The sequence below is a fragment of the Nicotiana tomentosiformis genome, chromosome 2 (assembly GCF_000390325.3).
Source record: "Nicotiana tomentosiformis chromosome 2, ASM39032v3, whole genome shotgun sequence".
In the NCBI taxonomy this organism is placed as follows: domain Eukaryota; kingdom Viridiplantae; phylum Streptophyta; class Magnoliopsida; order Solanales; family Solanaceae; genus Nicotiana; species Nicotiana tomentosiformis.
Window position 1 is genome coordinate 168607865 of NC_090813.1, and position 14530 is coordinate 168622394.

At 36.5% G+C, this 14530-nt stretch overlaps 1 protein-coding gene across 1 annotated transcript; it reads right to left on the bottom strand.

Annotated features, from left to right (window-relative positions):
• Window positions 1-6675: 6675 nt before the first annotated feature.
• Window positions 6676-7152, bottom strand: LOC138906057 (uncharacterized). Its single transcript, XM_070194578.1, has one exon. It carries the CDS (start codon window positions 7150-7152, stop codon window positions 6676-6678), a length of 477 nt encoding a protein of 158 aa, XP_070050679.1.
• Window positions 7153-14530: the final 7378 nt, after the last annotated feature.

A 14530-nucleotide genomic window follows, 5' to 3' on the forward strand; every position in this document is an offset into this window, starting at 1 on the left:
TTTCTTAAAATACAAATATTATAGACCGGAAGTAGTATTTAACTATTCTAATGAAAGTTTAGGACTTGTTTCTGTTTTTAAATGTTTTTGTGTAGACATTCCTGCAATTCTTGAAACAGAAGTCTGTTACTCATTTCGGTTCACAATAAATGACCATTTTATTTTTGGCATACCAATTAAGGAAATACGAACTCCTAAAAAAATTGTATTCACTAAATTAATCTTAATTAATTGTTACCTTGACATATTGGAATATGTGAATAAGGGCAAATTTTGAAAAAATAAAATTAATTCTTCTTGATTATGTAAATGGACATTTATTTTGGACCAAAATAAAAAAAAGGTAAAATGATCACTTATAATGAACCGACGAGAGTATTAACCTTCCGGTTTCATCGGAGGATTTATTATTGAATTATTGTCAAAGCAGAGAAAGAGTCTGAGGTTGACTCCTAGAAGAAAGATCCATTCTTTTAAAATCCCTAAGAAGCTTGTCAATTTATTAATCTCTTAGTGCGAGTGGTATTTTATTGTTGAAAAAAAAACAAGAAAAAAAAAATTGTAAGTCCATCTAATGACAGCATACTTGTCAAAGAACTCTGAAGTAGGGATTATTCTTAGGTAAATTTCGAGAAAAAAGAAGCGGAAACCGAAATGCAGCGTAGTATTAGAATGAAGATCATCCTAGCAGAATTAAAAATTTATACAAATTTTTAAAAAAATGTTAATTTCCTCAACATCATAACTTGATGATGATGAGATCTAAACTTAACTTTTACAGGACAGTATTTAATTGAACACGAAATTTAAGAAATAAATAAACACTAAATGATTTCTTACAATTTCAAATAAGAAAAAGGTTGATAGTCAAAAAATTTGTAATTAGGAAAATGACTAAATAATTTATTTTGTCCAACGTATACAATTTATTTTAAAAAATAAAAAAGACAAACTAAGTACCTCCATACTTTTAATATTAGTGAGTATTAAACTTTAAAATAACATAATATTACTCCTATATTTAATCTTGTATTTGAAAAAGTATAAGTTCATGATGATTATTGATCTTATTTAACCAATTTAATAAAAAAAGATAATGGGTGTGTTTGGTTTAACGAAAAATATTCCGAGAAATATTTTCTTGGAAAACAAATAGTAATAAAAAAATTGATTTGGGGGGGGGGGGGGAGAAGGGTGGTGTGAGGGGGTTGGGGTGGGTGGTAAAAAAAAACGAAAAAAAACAAGAAAATTGAAAATACAAAAAATAAATTCTAAATTTTGTTTTTTTTGGGGGGGGGGGGGGGTCTGAGGGGTGGATAATAAAAAAAAATCAATTAAAAGAAAATTAAAAAATTAAAAAAAAATTAAATGTTTTTTTTGGGGGGGGGGGGGGATAACTATCAAGGTGGATGGAACAACAATCAAGGCAACCGGAGGTTGGGTTTTCAAAGGCCCCCAATATTTCAACAACTGGTAGGGGAGAGAAGGGGGAGGGGGTTGGGGGTGAGATGTGAGGGTAAGCGGAGTTTTTGGAAAATTTCTAGGGAAGTCATCTTCCTCCAATTTCAGAAAAATGTGATGTCTAGAAAAATATTTTCCAAACTATTTTATGCCACCAAACAGTGAAAAATAAGAAAATATTTTCCGTCCTACCAAACACACCCAATATGTCACATCTTTTAAGTAAAATTTCTAATTTGATGAACTACAGAGTTCAATAAAACTAAAATAAAAAGGAGGCAGAGATAAAGTGTGACAAGAATATTGCACTTTAACTGACAAACCTACAATCAAGTATTTTGGTACTGGCCAAATACCTAGTCGGCCCCTTAAAGTTGGTTCCAATTTCCATTTTGACACCTCAACTAAGCTCAATACCTATTGAACATTTCAACTTTAATAAAAGTGTACCGATTAAATACAAATTTAATAATTCTACATTGTGTTTGGGGTGTGAATATCACTTGCTATCTACCTGACAAACAAGACCAATGAGAAAATAACATGTCAGCAAGACAAAAAAATCAAATTTGAACAGAGAAAAAGAAAAGAAAAAGGCCCTCCACAACCCCTTCGCTGCAACCCCCCACCTACCATCGTCCCCAACTCCTCACCGGCCTAATTCCCTAGCTACTGCAGTTTCTCGCTGAACCCCTTCTTCGTCTTCTCCAATTAACAAGCAGAACCACACACAATCACTAATCTGAGCAAACAACAACCAATTGAAATAAACATATTCGTAAATTCGAACATAAATCAGTGATTAAATTCAAAAAATAGGTATGAATTCAAGGAAGCCAGGTCGTCTTTCTCGCAATGAAGACTTCGAAAAATTTGAACCAAAACCCAATTCGAACCAGCTTAAAATGCACTCAAATATTAGATTCAGATTTTCAAAAATGTTTCCAACAAGAATCTATAACACCCAATTGATTTCTAGTCAAAGTTTTCGGATCATTTTTTTTAATTCAAGCTCGAAGCTCCTTTAATGGAGGTCAAATTTTCTCCTCAAATTAATTCTCATCCAGCAAACGGTTTCAGCTAACAAATTCCAACTCAAATGAAATTAGAACTCCAAATTTATTCCCTAAATCTCAAAATCGAGATAGACTGTAATAGTCTATGGTTGACCACACAAAGTTAGAGTTCAAAATTGTGATTAAACTTAGATTGAAATATTACTACAGTGGAGTAAGATTCTCAACAATGAAGAGGCTTCTAAGTTTAGGTGGTTTGGCAGTGACTGATTAGTAGGGATGGAATTTGGTGTCAAAGGTCGTGGCTATGGTGGAGTCGTGTTAGAGATGATGATGGCAAAAAAATAAGATTAAAGAGAGGAGAAAAAAATAAAATTAAGGAGTATTTCCTTTGCTTTTACTTTCCACGCTTTCAAAAGAGCGTGTAATTACAGACACTATGTCATGTCATCATATGTATTCAATAGGTACATTTTTATTGAAGTTAAAGTGTTCAATAGGTATTGAGCTTAGTTAAAGTATTAAAATAAAAACTGGAGCCAACTTTAAAGGGCCGCTTAGGTATTTGGCCTTTGGTATTTGATTTCATGGTACTATTTCGCCACAGTATACTGGATCTAATTTTTAATAAGTGTAGATGATATTTCATATTATTTTGCACCAACTTACTTGTACTATATTTATAGAGAAAATATGACATTCCCGGGAAAGCGAAATCATGAGCTTTTCATACAATTCAGGTTGCTTGGAGAACGTATAAGAGTTGAAGAATGATCACTTTGAAGCCTATGACAATGACGGGCTTCATATAGGGAAACAGTCGGTTGATATATATTTCGGAATCTCACTTTAAGAATCTTATTTAACTATTGAAATTCCGATTCTCACAAGGTAAACTTTTTATTATGCGATGAGATCTTCAAAAGTGTTTCTTAAATCTCACTATATGTTCCTTTAAATACCACTGTTTGTGTTCCATAGAAAAGAAAGAAAGATAGAATCAGATTAAACTCAACGGAAAAGGGTCGAAAATGCCCTTAAAATATTGAAAATTGCTCAAATTTGTTCCCCTTCCACCTATTGGATCATAAATGCTCTTAACGTTAATTTTCGGACTACAAATACCCTTCTTCTAACAGAACTATATATGACAGGGCATATGTGGGGCTTTTATCAAATAGGTGGCACTGGTTTATTGGTACACATGGAAATATTAGACCCAACCCAAGACTAATCCAAAAACCAAACCCTCTCGAGAAATAATTCATCTTCCTCAAAACCAAATCCTCTTTCTCTCTCTTTGAAAAACAACACTCAAAAGATGATGGAGACTTTTCATGGTTGTCACTTGTCAATGGGTTCAAGGTGTTTTCTTTCTCCGCTAACTTGGTTTTAAGGAGATGATAAAGATTTTTTATTGTTATTAATGGTGAATCCTTATCCATTTTTGTGGCTTCCAAGCACTGTTTCCCCCCATTTTTTCCTTCATTCCAAATTTACATTCCATCGCTTATATTTTATAATTTATGAATACACATACCGGAGAAAAATTCATGAATAAACATGAGAGATCAAATGTTTAATACTATGAATGAGTAAATAAATTATTGAATTTAACTTACACTTGATTTTTACTCATCTAGTAAGCGGGTCTATATATTAAGGGACGTTGGCCTTTCACTATTCTTTTGGATATTCCAATAATTAAAAGATACGTCGCTATAAGAATCAAAAACCAAGTTGAAGTATCTATAATTTATCAACAACAGAAAATACAATCACTTCAAACAAAAGAAAAAAAAGAAAGAGAAGAAAAATATAAAAAATTAAAGGGGTATAACTCTAAATTATCCTTAAACCATTTTTTTCTCTCTTTTAACGTGCAAGAGAATTTCAACCTTATGTGACAATGGCTTTCAATCTTCAGATGGAAAGTAGGCTTGAGATAAAAGGTTCCGGGTTTAAGGTAAGTCTAAATGGGTCGGGTTATTTGTGCTGGGTCTCATAGCTTTATGTATACCAATAAACCAGTGCCACGTATTTAATGCAAAGCCCCCCATATACCATGTCATAGTTCTGTTAGAAGGAGGGGCATTTGTAATCCGAAAATTAATGTTAAGGACATTTATGGTCCAATATGTGGAAGGAGGGTATATTTGAGCCATTTCCAAGACGTTAAGGTCATTTTTGACCCTTTTCCGTAAACTCAATAAAGCATACTAAGTTTTTATCTGTTCTCATTTCCTAATGAATTGATAAAGTATTTAACTGTTGAAACTGAGGAATCAATAAATATTTGGGGAACATTTTGTGTGAGAAACATGAATCACATGATCAATAGTCATGTACAACGATGACAACAACAACAAATTCAGTAGTTTCTCATGAGTGGAGTTTGGAGAGGGTAAGATGTACGCAACCTTATCCCTACTCCTGGAAGGGCAGAGAGGCTGTTTCCGATAAGACCCTCGGCTAGAGAACAACTGAAAAAGAAAGGTAATTGCAATAAGTTGGAATAAAAGCAAGATGAAATAATATCGAATCTAAGAATGCAGTCAAACTCTAGGTAGTAATAGCCATCTATGAATAAAAGATAACATATTAACACTAATGCTAGCGAACTGAGTAAGACAAAAAGAAATTCTCGACTACCTACTAATCTTCTACCCTAATCCTTGACCTCCACACCCTCTTGTCTAGGGTCATGTCTTCAATCAACTCCAGCCGCACCATGTCCCGCCTAATAACGTCTCCCCAAGACTTCTTAAGCCTATCTCTACCCCTCTTGCTGCCCACCGAGACTAACCGCTCACACCTACTAACTGGGGCTTCTATACTTCTCCTCTTAATGTGCCCGAACCATCTTAACCTTGCCTCCCGCATCTTATCTTCCACAGGGGCCACTCCCACCTTTACCCCAATAACTTCATTCCTAATCTTATCTAACCGGTATGCCTATACATCCATCTCAACATCCTCATTTCAGCTACTTTTAACTTCTTGGTATGAGAGTTCTTGACCAGCCAACACTCTGCTCCATACAATATAGTCGGTCTTACTACAATCTTGTAGAACTTACCTTTAAGTCTCAGCGACACATTCTTTTCGCACAAGACCCCGGAAGCGAGCCTCTACTTCATCCATCCTGCTCCGATACGATGCGTGACATCTTCATCAATCTCCCCGTTATCTTGTATTATAGATCTAAGATACTTGAAACTACCTCTCTTGGGGATGACTTGCGTATCAAGCCTCACCTCCATATCCCCTTCCCGGGTACCGCTGCAAAACTTGCACTCCATATATTCTGTCTTGGTCTTGCTCAACTTGAAACCCTAAGACTCTAGGGTCTCCAAACCTCCAGCCTCTCGTTAACACCACCCCGCATCTTGTCAATTAAAACTATGATATCAACAAATAACATACACCATGATACCTCACCTTGAATGTTTCTCGTCAATGCATATATTGCCAAGGAAAATAGGTATGGACTAAGAGCTGATCCCTGGTGCAACCCCATCCTAATTGGAAAGTGTTTAGAGTCTCCTCCCGCTTCCCTAACCCGAGTCTTAGTTTCGTCATACATGTCCTCAATCACCTTAATATAGGCTACTGAGACCCCTTTAGCCTCCAAGCATCGCCAGAGCACCTCTCTCGGGACTTTGTCATATGCTTTCTCTAGGTCAATGAACACCATGTGCAAGTCCTTATTCATCTCCCTATACTGCTCCACCAATCTCCTCACAATGTGAATGGATTCCATAGTCGAACGCCCCGGCATGAAACCGAACTAGTTCTCAGAAATGGACACACTGGTCTTCACCCTCACTTCAACCACCCTCTCCCAAACTTTCATAGTATGGCTTAGTAGCTTAATCCCCCTATAATTATTGCAACTTTGGATATCACCCTTATTTTTATACAGAGGAATCATCGTACTCCACCTCCAATCATCGCGCATCTTCTTCGTCGTAAAAAATGACGTTGAACAACCTAGTGAGCCACTCCAAACCTGCCCTACACGTATTTTTCCAAAATTCCACAGGTATTTCATCTTATCAGGTAGCTCTACCCCTATGCATCTTTCATATAGCCCCCTCGACCTCTTCTACTCTTACGCGCCTACAATACCCGAAATCCTGACACATATCAGAGTTCTCCAAGTCCCTAGCAACAATGTCCCTATCACCCTCTTTGTTTAGGAGTTTATGGAAATATGTCTGCCATCTTGTCTTATCTGAGTCTCTTCCATCAAAACTCTCCCTTCCTCATCTTTGATACACTTAACTTGATCCAAATCACGGGCCTTCCTCTCTCTCACCTTGACTAGCTTGTATAGCTTCTTGTCCCCGCCTTTGGCCCCAAGCTCTTCATACAAATGCCCAAACGCCGCAGTCTTAGCCGCAGTAACCGCTAACTTTGCCTCCTTCTTAGCCCTCCTATACCCCTCCATGTTCTTCCTTCTTGCTTCCTGGTCTATGCTCTCTATAAGCGTTAAGTACGCCGCTTGCTTGGATTCCACTTTATCTTGTACCACCTTGCTCCACCACCAGTCATCTTTTTGGCCGCCAGAGAAACCCTTCGAGACCCCTAATACTTCTCTCGCAGCTACTCTAATACACTTCGCTGTCCCCCAACTCCTGCGCTTTGTAACTAGTCCAGAATCAATAGTCATGTAGATTCTGCTAATTCTGTTACAATTTGGTTGGGCTTAAGGTGTTACGCAAGCAAGAGTTTGCTTTTAAAATCCAATTGGGTGTTGAAGAAGTGAGAATAATTTTACTAGAGACGACTGATGATTTTTATCTATTTATTCTGTGGAGAGAGGGGGAAGAAGTTACTTTTCAGCTTTTGTATTCATCTTCTTTGCCTTCATTTTTGGTTCCAACTCATTTGTATCCCTGAGCTCAGGTGAGTATTATCTTTCTTACTTTTTCTTCGTTGCACGCTTTACTTTGTAGTTGAATTTGGTGGGTATTTGTTGGTTTTCAAGCTTAGTTTCTTGCTGGTTTTGTGCTTGCATGTCTTTAGTAAAATCTCTTTTTCACATCTATGACTATTTGCAGCTGTTAGTTTTCTCGCTTGACTCTGATTGGACCTTAATAACTGAAAATTTCTGTGCCGAAAATAAAAAAGAAGGAGAAGAAGAATTTAGCTGTGAAAATTCATTATTTTCACTTTTTAGCTTTCTTTTAAATAGAGTAGTTTGATCTAGGTTGACTGGTGACAAGCAAAGTGTTGTAGTTCAAGAGAACACTTCACTACTTACCTTTTTTCTTATTTTGAAAAAAGACAACTCTTCACTACTTTGATATCTCATATGATAATCTTTATAGTAAAAAAGATTCATCTAGTATCTATGTTATTTTGCAGACTCATAATCCTTAGCTCAGTGCAAGCAGCAGGCCTCTGCAATAGAAATCAGAGTAGCATTATTTTCGCAGTTGTTCTTGGCATTTATAGATGGTGATGGTTAAACACAGTAGCAATATGGTGAAACTTAAGCTGGCTATAGACTGATAAAATATTTTGGCATTTGTATTCTAAAATCTAGGAGACTCATATCATATCATATCATATCATAGTGTGTGTCTGTGCTTTAAATATGGCCTGATCAAAGGGAGAGAAAAGAGTGTAAGGAAGGAGAATAGATTGTTTATATGATTGGACGAATTTAAGGAAGAGGAAGAAAGAATAATTAAATAAAGGGACTAATAAGTTAATAACAAAGATTTAAGCTTTAAAAAGAGGCTTTTTCCAATCAAACTTTTTGTTATGCCTAGAGAGCATTTAACATTATGAACAGACAAAAGTGTTTTGCATATTAGTGTCCAATGACACACCTTTATTAGTTTCTCTCTTTTAATCAAATCAAAAATGGAAACTTGATATCCCTTTCCTTACTTCTCACCTCCTTTCTTTTATTCTGTGTGGTCTTCCTCGTTAATTATAGCCCGTTTTGCCATGTAAAAATCAGCTTATTTTGAGAAGTGTTTTTTCTCAAAAGTGCTTTTCTCAAAAGTACTTCTGGTGAGAAGCAGTTTGTGTTCGGCTAATTAATTTGAAAAACACTTCTGAACAACAATTAGTGTTTGGCCAAGCTTTAAAAAACTGCTTCTAAGTGTATTTTTATCAAAAGTGCTTTTCAAAAAAGTGCTTTTGGAGAGAAACTACATTTTTCTGCTTCTCCAAAACTGTTTTTACTTCTCCTCAAAAACATTTTTTTCCCTTTCAAAAGCTTGGTCAAACACCTTAATTTTAGAAAAAAAAGCACTTTTGACAAAAAAAGCGCTTTTGCCTAAAAAAAAAAAAGCTTGGCCAAACAGGCTATTAAAGTTACAGAAGTCATCACAAGTTGTAAAGTTTTGCAACTTGTTCATGAATCTACTCCCTCTAGTGTGCTTACAATGACAACTTACCGGGCAAAAGACGAGAGGAAAAATAAAAAATTATAGCTCATGCTTCATGTGGGTTATTTTCAATCAGCTAGGTGAAGTTGTGGTGTTGCTATTTCTCAGTAATCTTGTGTACACTTTAAATAAGTTTTCTTCTTCTTCTGAAGGCAAACAATGATTTATATGGACAAGTTCTTTAATTGCTAGCTATGACCTTATATATAATTTCACTGTTTCTTTGTATAATGCTCTTTATCCTCCTTCACCTTCTTTTATCAATCAATAAGGCTAACCAAGCTTGTACTACTAAAGAAGGAAAAATTTGGAATGTCTATAATTGCTTCTATGCTAATCCTTCGTGATGCAGCTTTTACTTTCCTAAAGTGTAGTTACTAAAACATTGTTGGGCCCCGTATGAACTTGTTAGCTTCACATGAAAAGTTTTTTCTATCAATTTTTGTGTATCCAGGCAAAAAAGAAGGAAACTTCTGATAATCAAGTAAGCATATCTTTGTGGCTACATGAATAAAAACCTGGTCGAGTATACAAAGGCTACTATGAGAATACAATTAGTAAAATTGTATGAAATTTCTAACTTAAAGTTTGTCGAGATCATTTATTTGTTCTTAAATTGACTTAATTTTATTTACTTAAACTCTCTTATGTTGGATTCGATTTATAGGCTGAAATTAAAAAGATACAATCAACTCAAGAAAGTGAAGATTTTGGGAGATTTTGGACTCTCTTTAAATGTTATGATGAGAGGATGCAGCAAAAAATGTAGGAAATGGAAGAGAGGACGCAACAAAGAATGCAAGAAAAATTCAATGCACAAAAGGATGTTATGGAACAAGAAATTACACTTAATGTCGTTGTACAACTTCGATGTCTGAATCCAGGATTACGACTTGATCCTAACTTGTTAAATTTTAGTGCTCGTTCACCTGGAGAAGCTTCCTCTGCGCAACAAGATGCTATTCAACTAATAAATCGTTTATCTACTTGTAGTAACAACCAAGGTTAGTACTTACTCCAAATGTTACACTTCTTCTTATGTTTCTTCTTCTCCTCCTCATTCTGCTGCTTCTTCTACCGGCTCTCTCTCTCTCTCTCTCTCTTGTTCATTACGATGATGCTTATTCTTTTTCCATTGCCTTGCCGACTCTTTGTTGTTGTATTGTTTGTGTCTTCGTGTGCTATTCTGAATATTATAATCTTCTGCTTGATATCATTTCTATATTTTGGTCAATTCGTAACCATGTTTTTAGTGTGATGCTTAATTGAGTTGGATACATGGCTTTTGTATTAGATTTTTCATGTTAGAATATCATCAAATATAGTTGCATTCTGATATGAGAGAAATCAACTTTTTTTTACTTGAAGGAAATCAAAAACCTGGAAATTGTGATTGATGTAAAAGAAGCATATACTCACATAGCTAGGAGAGCGCACAAGTGAGCCCGATTGGGATGCGTTAATTTGATGTCAATATTAGAATTCCACCTCAGTTTAGGAGTTTCTGTTGTGCTAACAGTTGTGAACTCCATTGAGCCGATTGAGCATATTGAGGGATGTTATAGTGACTCAATTCTTTGCTATTTACTTGCATTCTGCAAGCATGAAAAACTTATTCTATTGCTTTCTAGCCATGAGTGTGATTTTTTGTTATTGCAGACAGATGCAATAGATATATTCAAGATGAAAAGCAATAATCTTGGTGGATGACATACGGTCCAAAATCAATATGCTCATTAAAATCTGCTTATAACTGCTTTGTGGAAAGAAGTACTTGCAGAACCAGTAGTAGCTAAGCAGCCGCCATCCCTGTGTTTAGATGGCTCTTTCTTTTAATAAATCAAAATTTCATTTGATCTTCGAATGAATTCTTGATTAGTTGTGCATGCTGCATGTAATTGGACAAGGGCCATTAGTTTTGATTATGAATGCTAATGAATAGTTATTTCAATTCCCGGAACTATATTAGAAGCTTTAAGTTGAAAGAGTTGACCAAGTTTGAGTTTTGTGTATTTGACCACAGATCGAAATTTTGATTATCCCGTTAGGTCCGGATGGTAATTTTAGACTTGAAAATATGCCCGGATTTGTATTTGGATGTTTCTAGAAGGTTTCGGCACTATTTGGCGAAAATTAATAATTTGAAGGTATGGAAAGTTCATAAGTTTGACTGGGAGTTGATTTTGATGAAATCGGGTTCGGATTGTGGTTCCGAGAATTGAAATAGCTTCGTTATGTCATTTCGGACTTATGTGAAAAAAATTAAATTCATTTCGAGTAGATTTGAGTTCACAATCAAAAGTAGCGCTTGGGTAGGATCTGCCCCTCCGGAGTCTGACATACCAGCATTGAGCACAGTACCGTACAATGCTGAGTGATTGTGTGTGATGAGTGGGAGTTTGAGACACGCAGATTGAGTACTCTAAGAGTGTGAGTATCTGGGATTATCAACGTGCAATCATTCATTTGATATGCATACTTGGCATGTAGGCATAGAGATGCATTTCCTCATGCTATATGATATTGTAACATTCATGACTTGACACGCACATTGACATGTAGGCATAGAGATGTACTTTCCTCATGCTATGTGATAATGAAATATCTTATCTGTTGTTTAAAAGTTTTGGAAAAAATTACAGTTTTTTGATATACCCATATTTTGGTGATTGCGGTGAAAGACTTGGGTTTTACTGTTATATCTGAAAAGCATGCCTATTTTCCATAGCTGTGAACAAGATGAACATAATATCTTTGATTTATTACTTGCACTGCTTTTTTATATTGTTACGAGTAGTTCTTGACTATTAGTATTGGACTCTGACCTATTTCCAAGCTCATCACTTCTTTCAACCTAAGGTTAGGTTTGTTATTTATTGAGTACATGGGGTCGGTTGTACTCATACTACACTTCTGCACCTTGCGTGCATATTTTGGAGTTGTCGTTGCTGTGTATGGCGGGACCTCGCATTGAAGATTTACCTACGTTCCGATTATAGCTGCCTCTTATTTTTGGTAGTTTTAGATTTATACATCTGTTTATGTATATTTCGAACAGATGATGTATTTATTTAATACCAGCTTTATAAACTCTAAGTGTTAAAAGCTCATGAATTGTACTGCCAGTCCTTGGGAGGCTGTATAGAAGTTTAGTTATTTCATTATTATTTTCTTAATAATTCTCATTTGAATTGTTTTGTTGTTAATTGGCTTACCTTTGGGTTAGGTACCATCACGACTAGTTAGATTTTGGGTCGTGACAAGTTGGTAAAGCTCTAGGTCCATGGGTTCTACAAGTCATGAGCAAATGTCTAGTAGAATCTTGTAGATCGGTATGATGACGTCCATACCTATCTTTGAGAGGCTACATGTCATTTAGGATAAACTTCCCATCTTTCTTTCCTTATTGTGCGTCATTGATTCAGCTTGAAGCGTATCTATTTGAATTTCTTCCACTCACTTGTATGCGTATGTGAGCATTCGACATTAGCTATTTATCGACGACTTGTGATTCCATGGATGAGGTATGAGGTGTGTTTTCTGTGTTTTGATAATGGGCAAGTCTAGAATACTTGAGGCAATGTTTAGACTGCTGCTTAGGCTCAGTAGTTTCAGTTGTGTGAGCATTTTCTTTTGGACTTATATGTCCGGTAGTGCCCCTATGAGTGGAATTTATGACTTGGTGAGTGGTTGAATGGCTATGTGATGAGTATGACGTGATTGCGGTATGCGTTCAGATGGTTTGGATGTGGAGAGAAGAGTTTGCTTGATATGTGAAAAGGATTATTGGGTGCTTGATTTCTGTCTTGAAATGTTGTATAGTCTTGAGTTATGAGAGTTTGATGGATCTTTCATGTTGTTCATTTTGAGATGAAGTAGATTCGTATGTCTTATTGACGAGTTCAGAATCGGGAAGATAAAGTGATTGAATAATGGTTATGGCCATGAAAGGGCATAGAGAGATGCCAGATTGAGGCTAAGCAGGTGGGTTATCCCCTACAGGATGTTCTGAAGTTGTGTGGCTCTTAAGATGATTACGTGGAGAGTTTCTTTCTAACAGTGGGTTATATGTGTTACGATTTGAGTTTGGGTTGGTTGAGAAAGTTGACCTGACTGTCACAAGGATGAATGCAAGTTTAGCGGATGATTTGAGGTATTTTATGGTTTGTGTTGGCATGGGCTCATAAAGGTTTTAGTTGTATTTCAGTGCGAGATTATGGCAGCAATAGAGTATGGGTATTGTAAATTATCGAATGTTTTGTTCTATGGCTTCGAGCCAAGTAGGGGAGTCTACTATTGGCGATCAGATTGCATGTGTTGTAGTAATTTCAGCCTGAGGTATGTTTGAAAATTAGTTATGACTTGAAGATGTTGATTTCGAGGATGATTCGAGTAAGGAATTTCTGGATGTGTAATGTGTTACACTTCATAGATACATGGAAATCTTAGAATTATTTGAGTTTGTTATTCGTGATGGATATAATGTGCTAAAAAAGGGAGTCACTCGGTTGCGTTCAGGTGGGGTTACTTCTTTGGGTGTTATTGTGCTAATGGGGCGCAAGGTCGTTCGGCCCGTTTGGGCAGTGCAATTGAGATTTGAGTAGAGTGGATGAATCTCGAGAAGGTTCTAATGGATTCAAGATTTATATGTGGCAATTGAGAATTTTCTGGATTTGTATATGGCTAGAATATGAGATTTGCATTAGATGGTGCTGGGACTCGCAGTATTTCTGTATCATTATTGGATTCTACGTTACAGTATCAGAAAGGTAAAATGAACAACTTTAAATTCACAGAAGGTCTTTCAGAGTGTGTGTTTCAGTTGTGGTACTTTTGGGGGTGCTTAAGAGGGAATACATCGGCTTATGGGCCTTAGGGCGGTGTGATTTTATGATAGGATATCTTGTGGTGAGCTTTAGGTAAGGATCGTGGTGTTTTGGCAAGGAGAAGTATCAAATTGAGGGTAATTCAGAAGGAACTCGGGTGGGTTGCTCTAGTGGTAAGCACCATCCACTTCCAATCAAGAGGTTGTGAGTTCGAGTCACCCCAAGAGCAAGGTGGGGAGTTCTTGGAGGGAGGGAGCTGAGGGTCTATCGGAAACAACCTCTCTATCCCAGGGTAGGGGTAAGGTCTGCATACACACTACCCTCTCCAGACCCTACTAGTGGGATTATACTGGGTCGTTGTTGTTGTTGTTGTTGTTGTTGTTGTCAAAAGGAACTCAGAGAAATAGGAAAACTTGGTGTAGGTTGGATCGGCAGGGCAATGGATATGATCGGTTCTTTGGGTACTTATGATATGGTGAGTCTCTACAGGTGTTTTGTGGTAATACTCTTGGGCTTGGCGACCTGCGAGGCTTGGTTGAGTCAGAGAGATTCAGTTCTAATAGCTTGGTTATGGGTATAGGTTTCGAAGTGTTCTCGATGATTTCTGCCACAATTTGAGATGGATATTATCAACAAGTATGGGGGGTATGTTGCGTGTTGTAATTTTATCCTGGATAGGATCGAGTGGAAGGTTTTTGACTGATTGGGCATGTATTCTGCTTGTGACTCAGAGTTGATAATGAGATTCTCGTGCTTTTCACATGATAGCATGATAGATGCGGTGTGTCCTGTAGGATTGAGATTTGCATGTACAAGG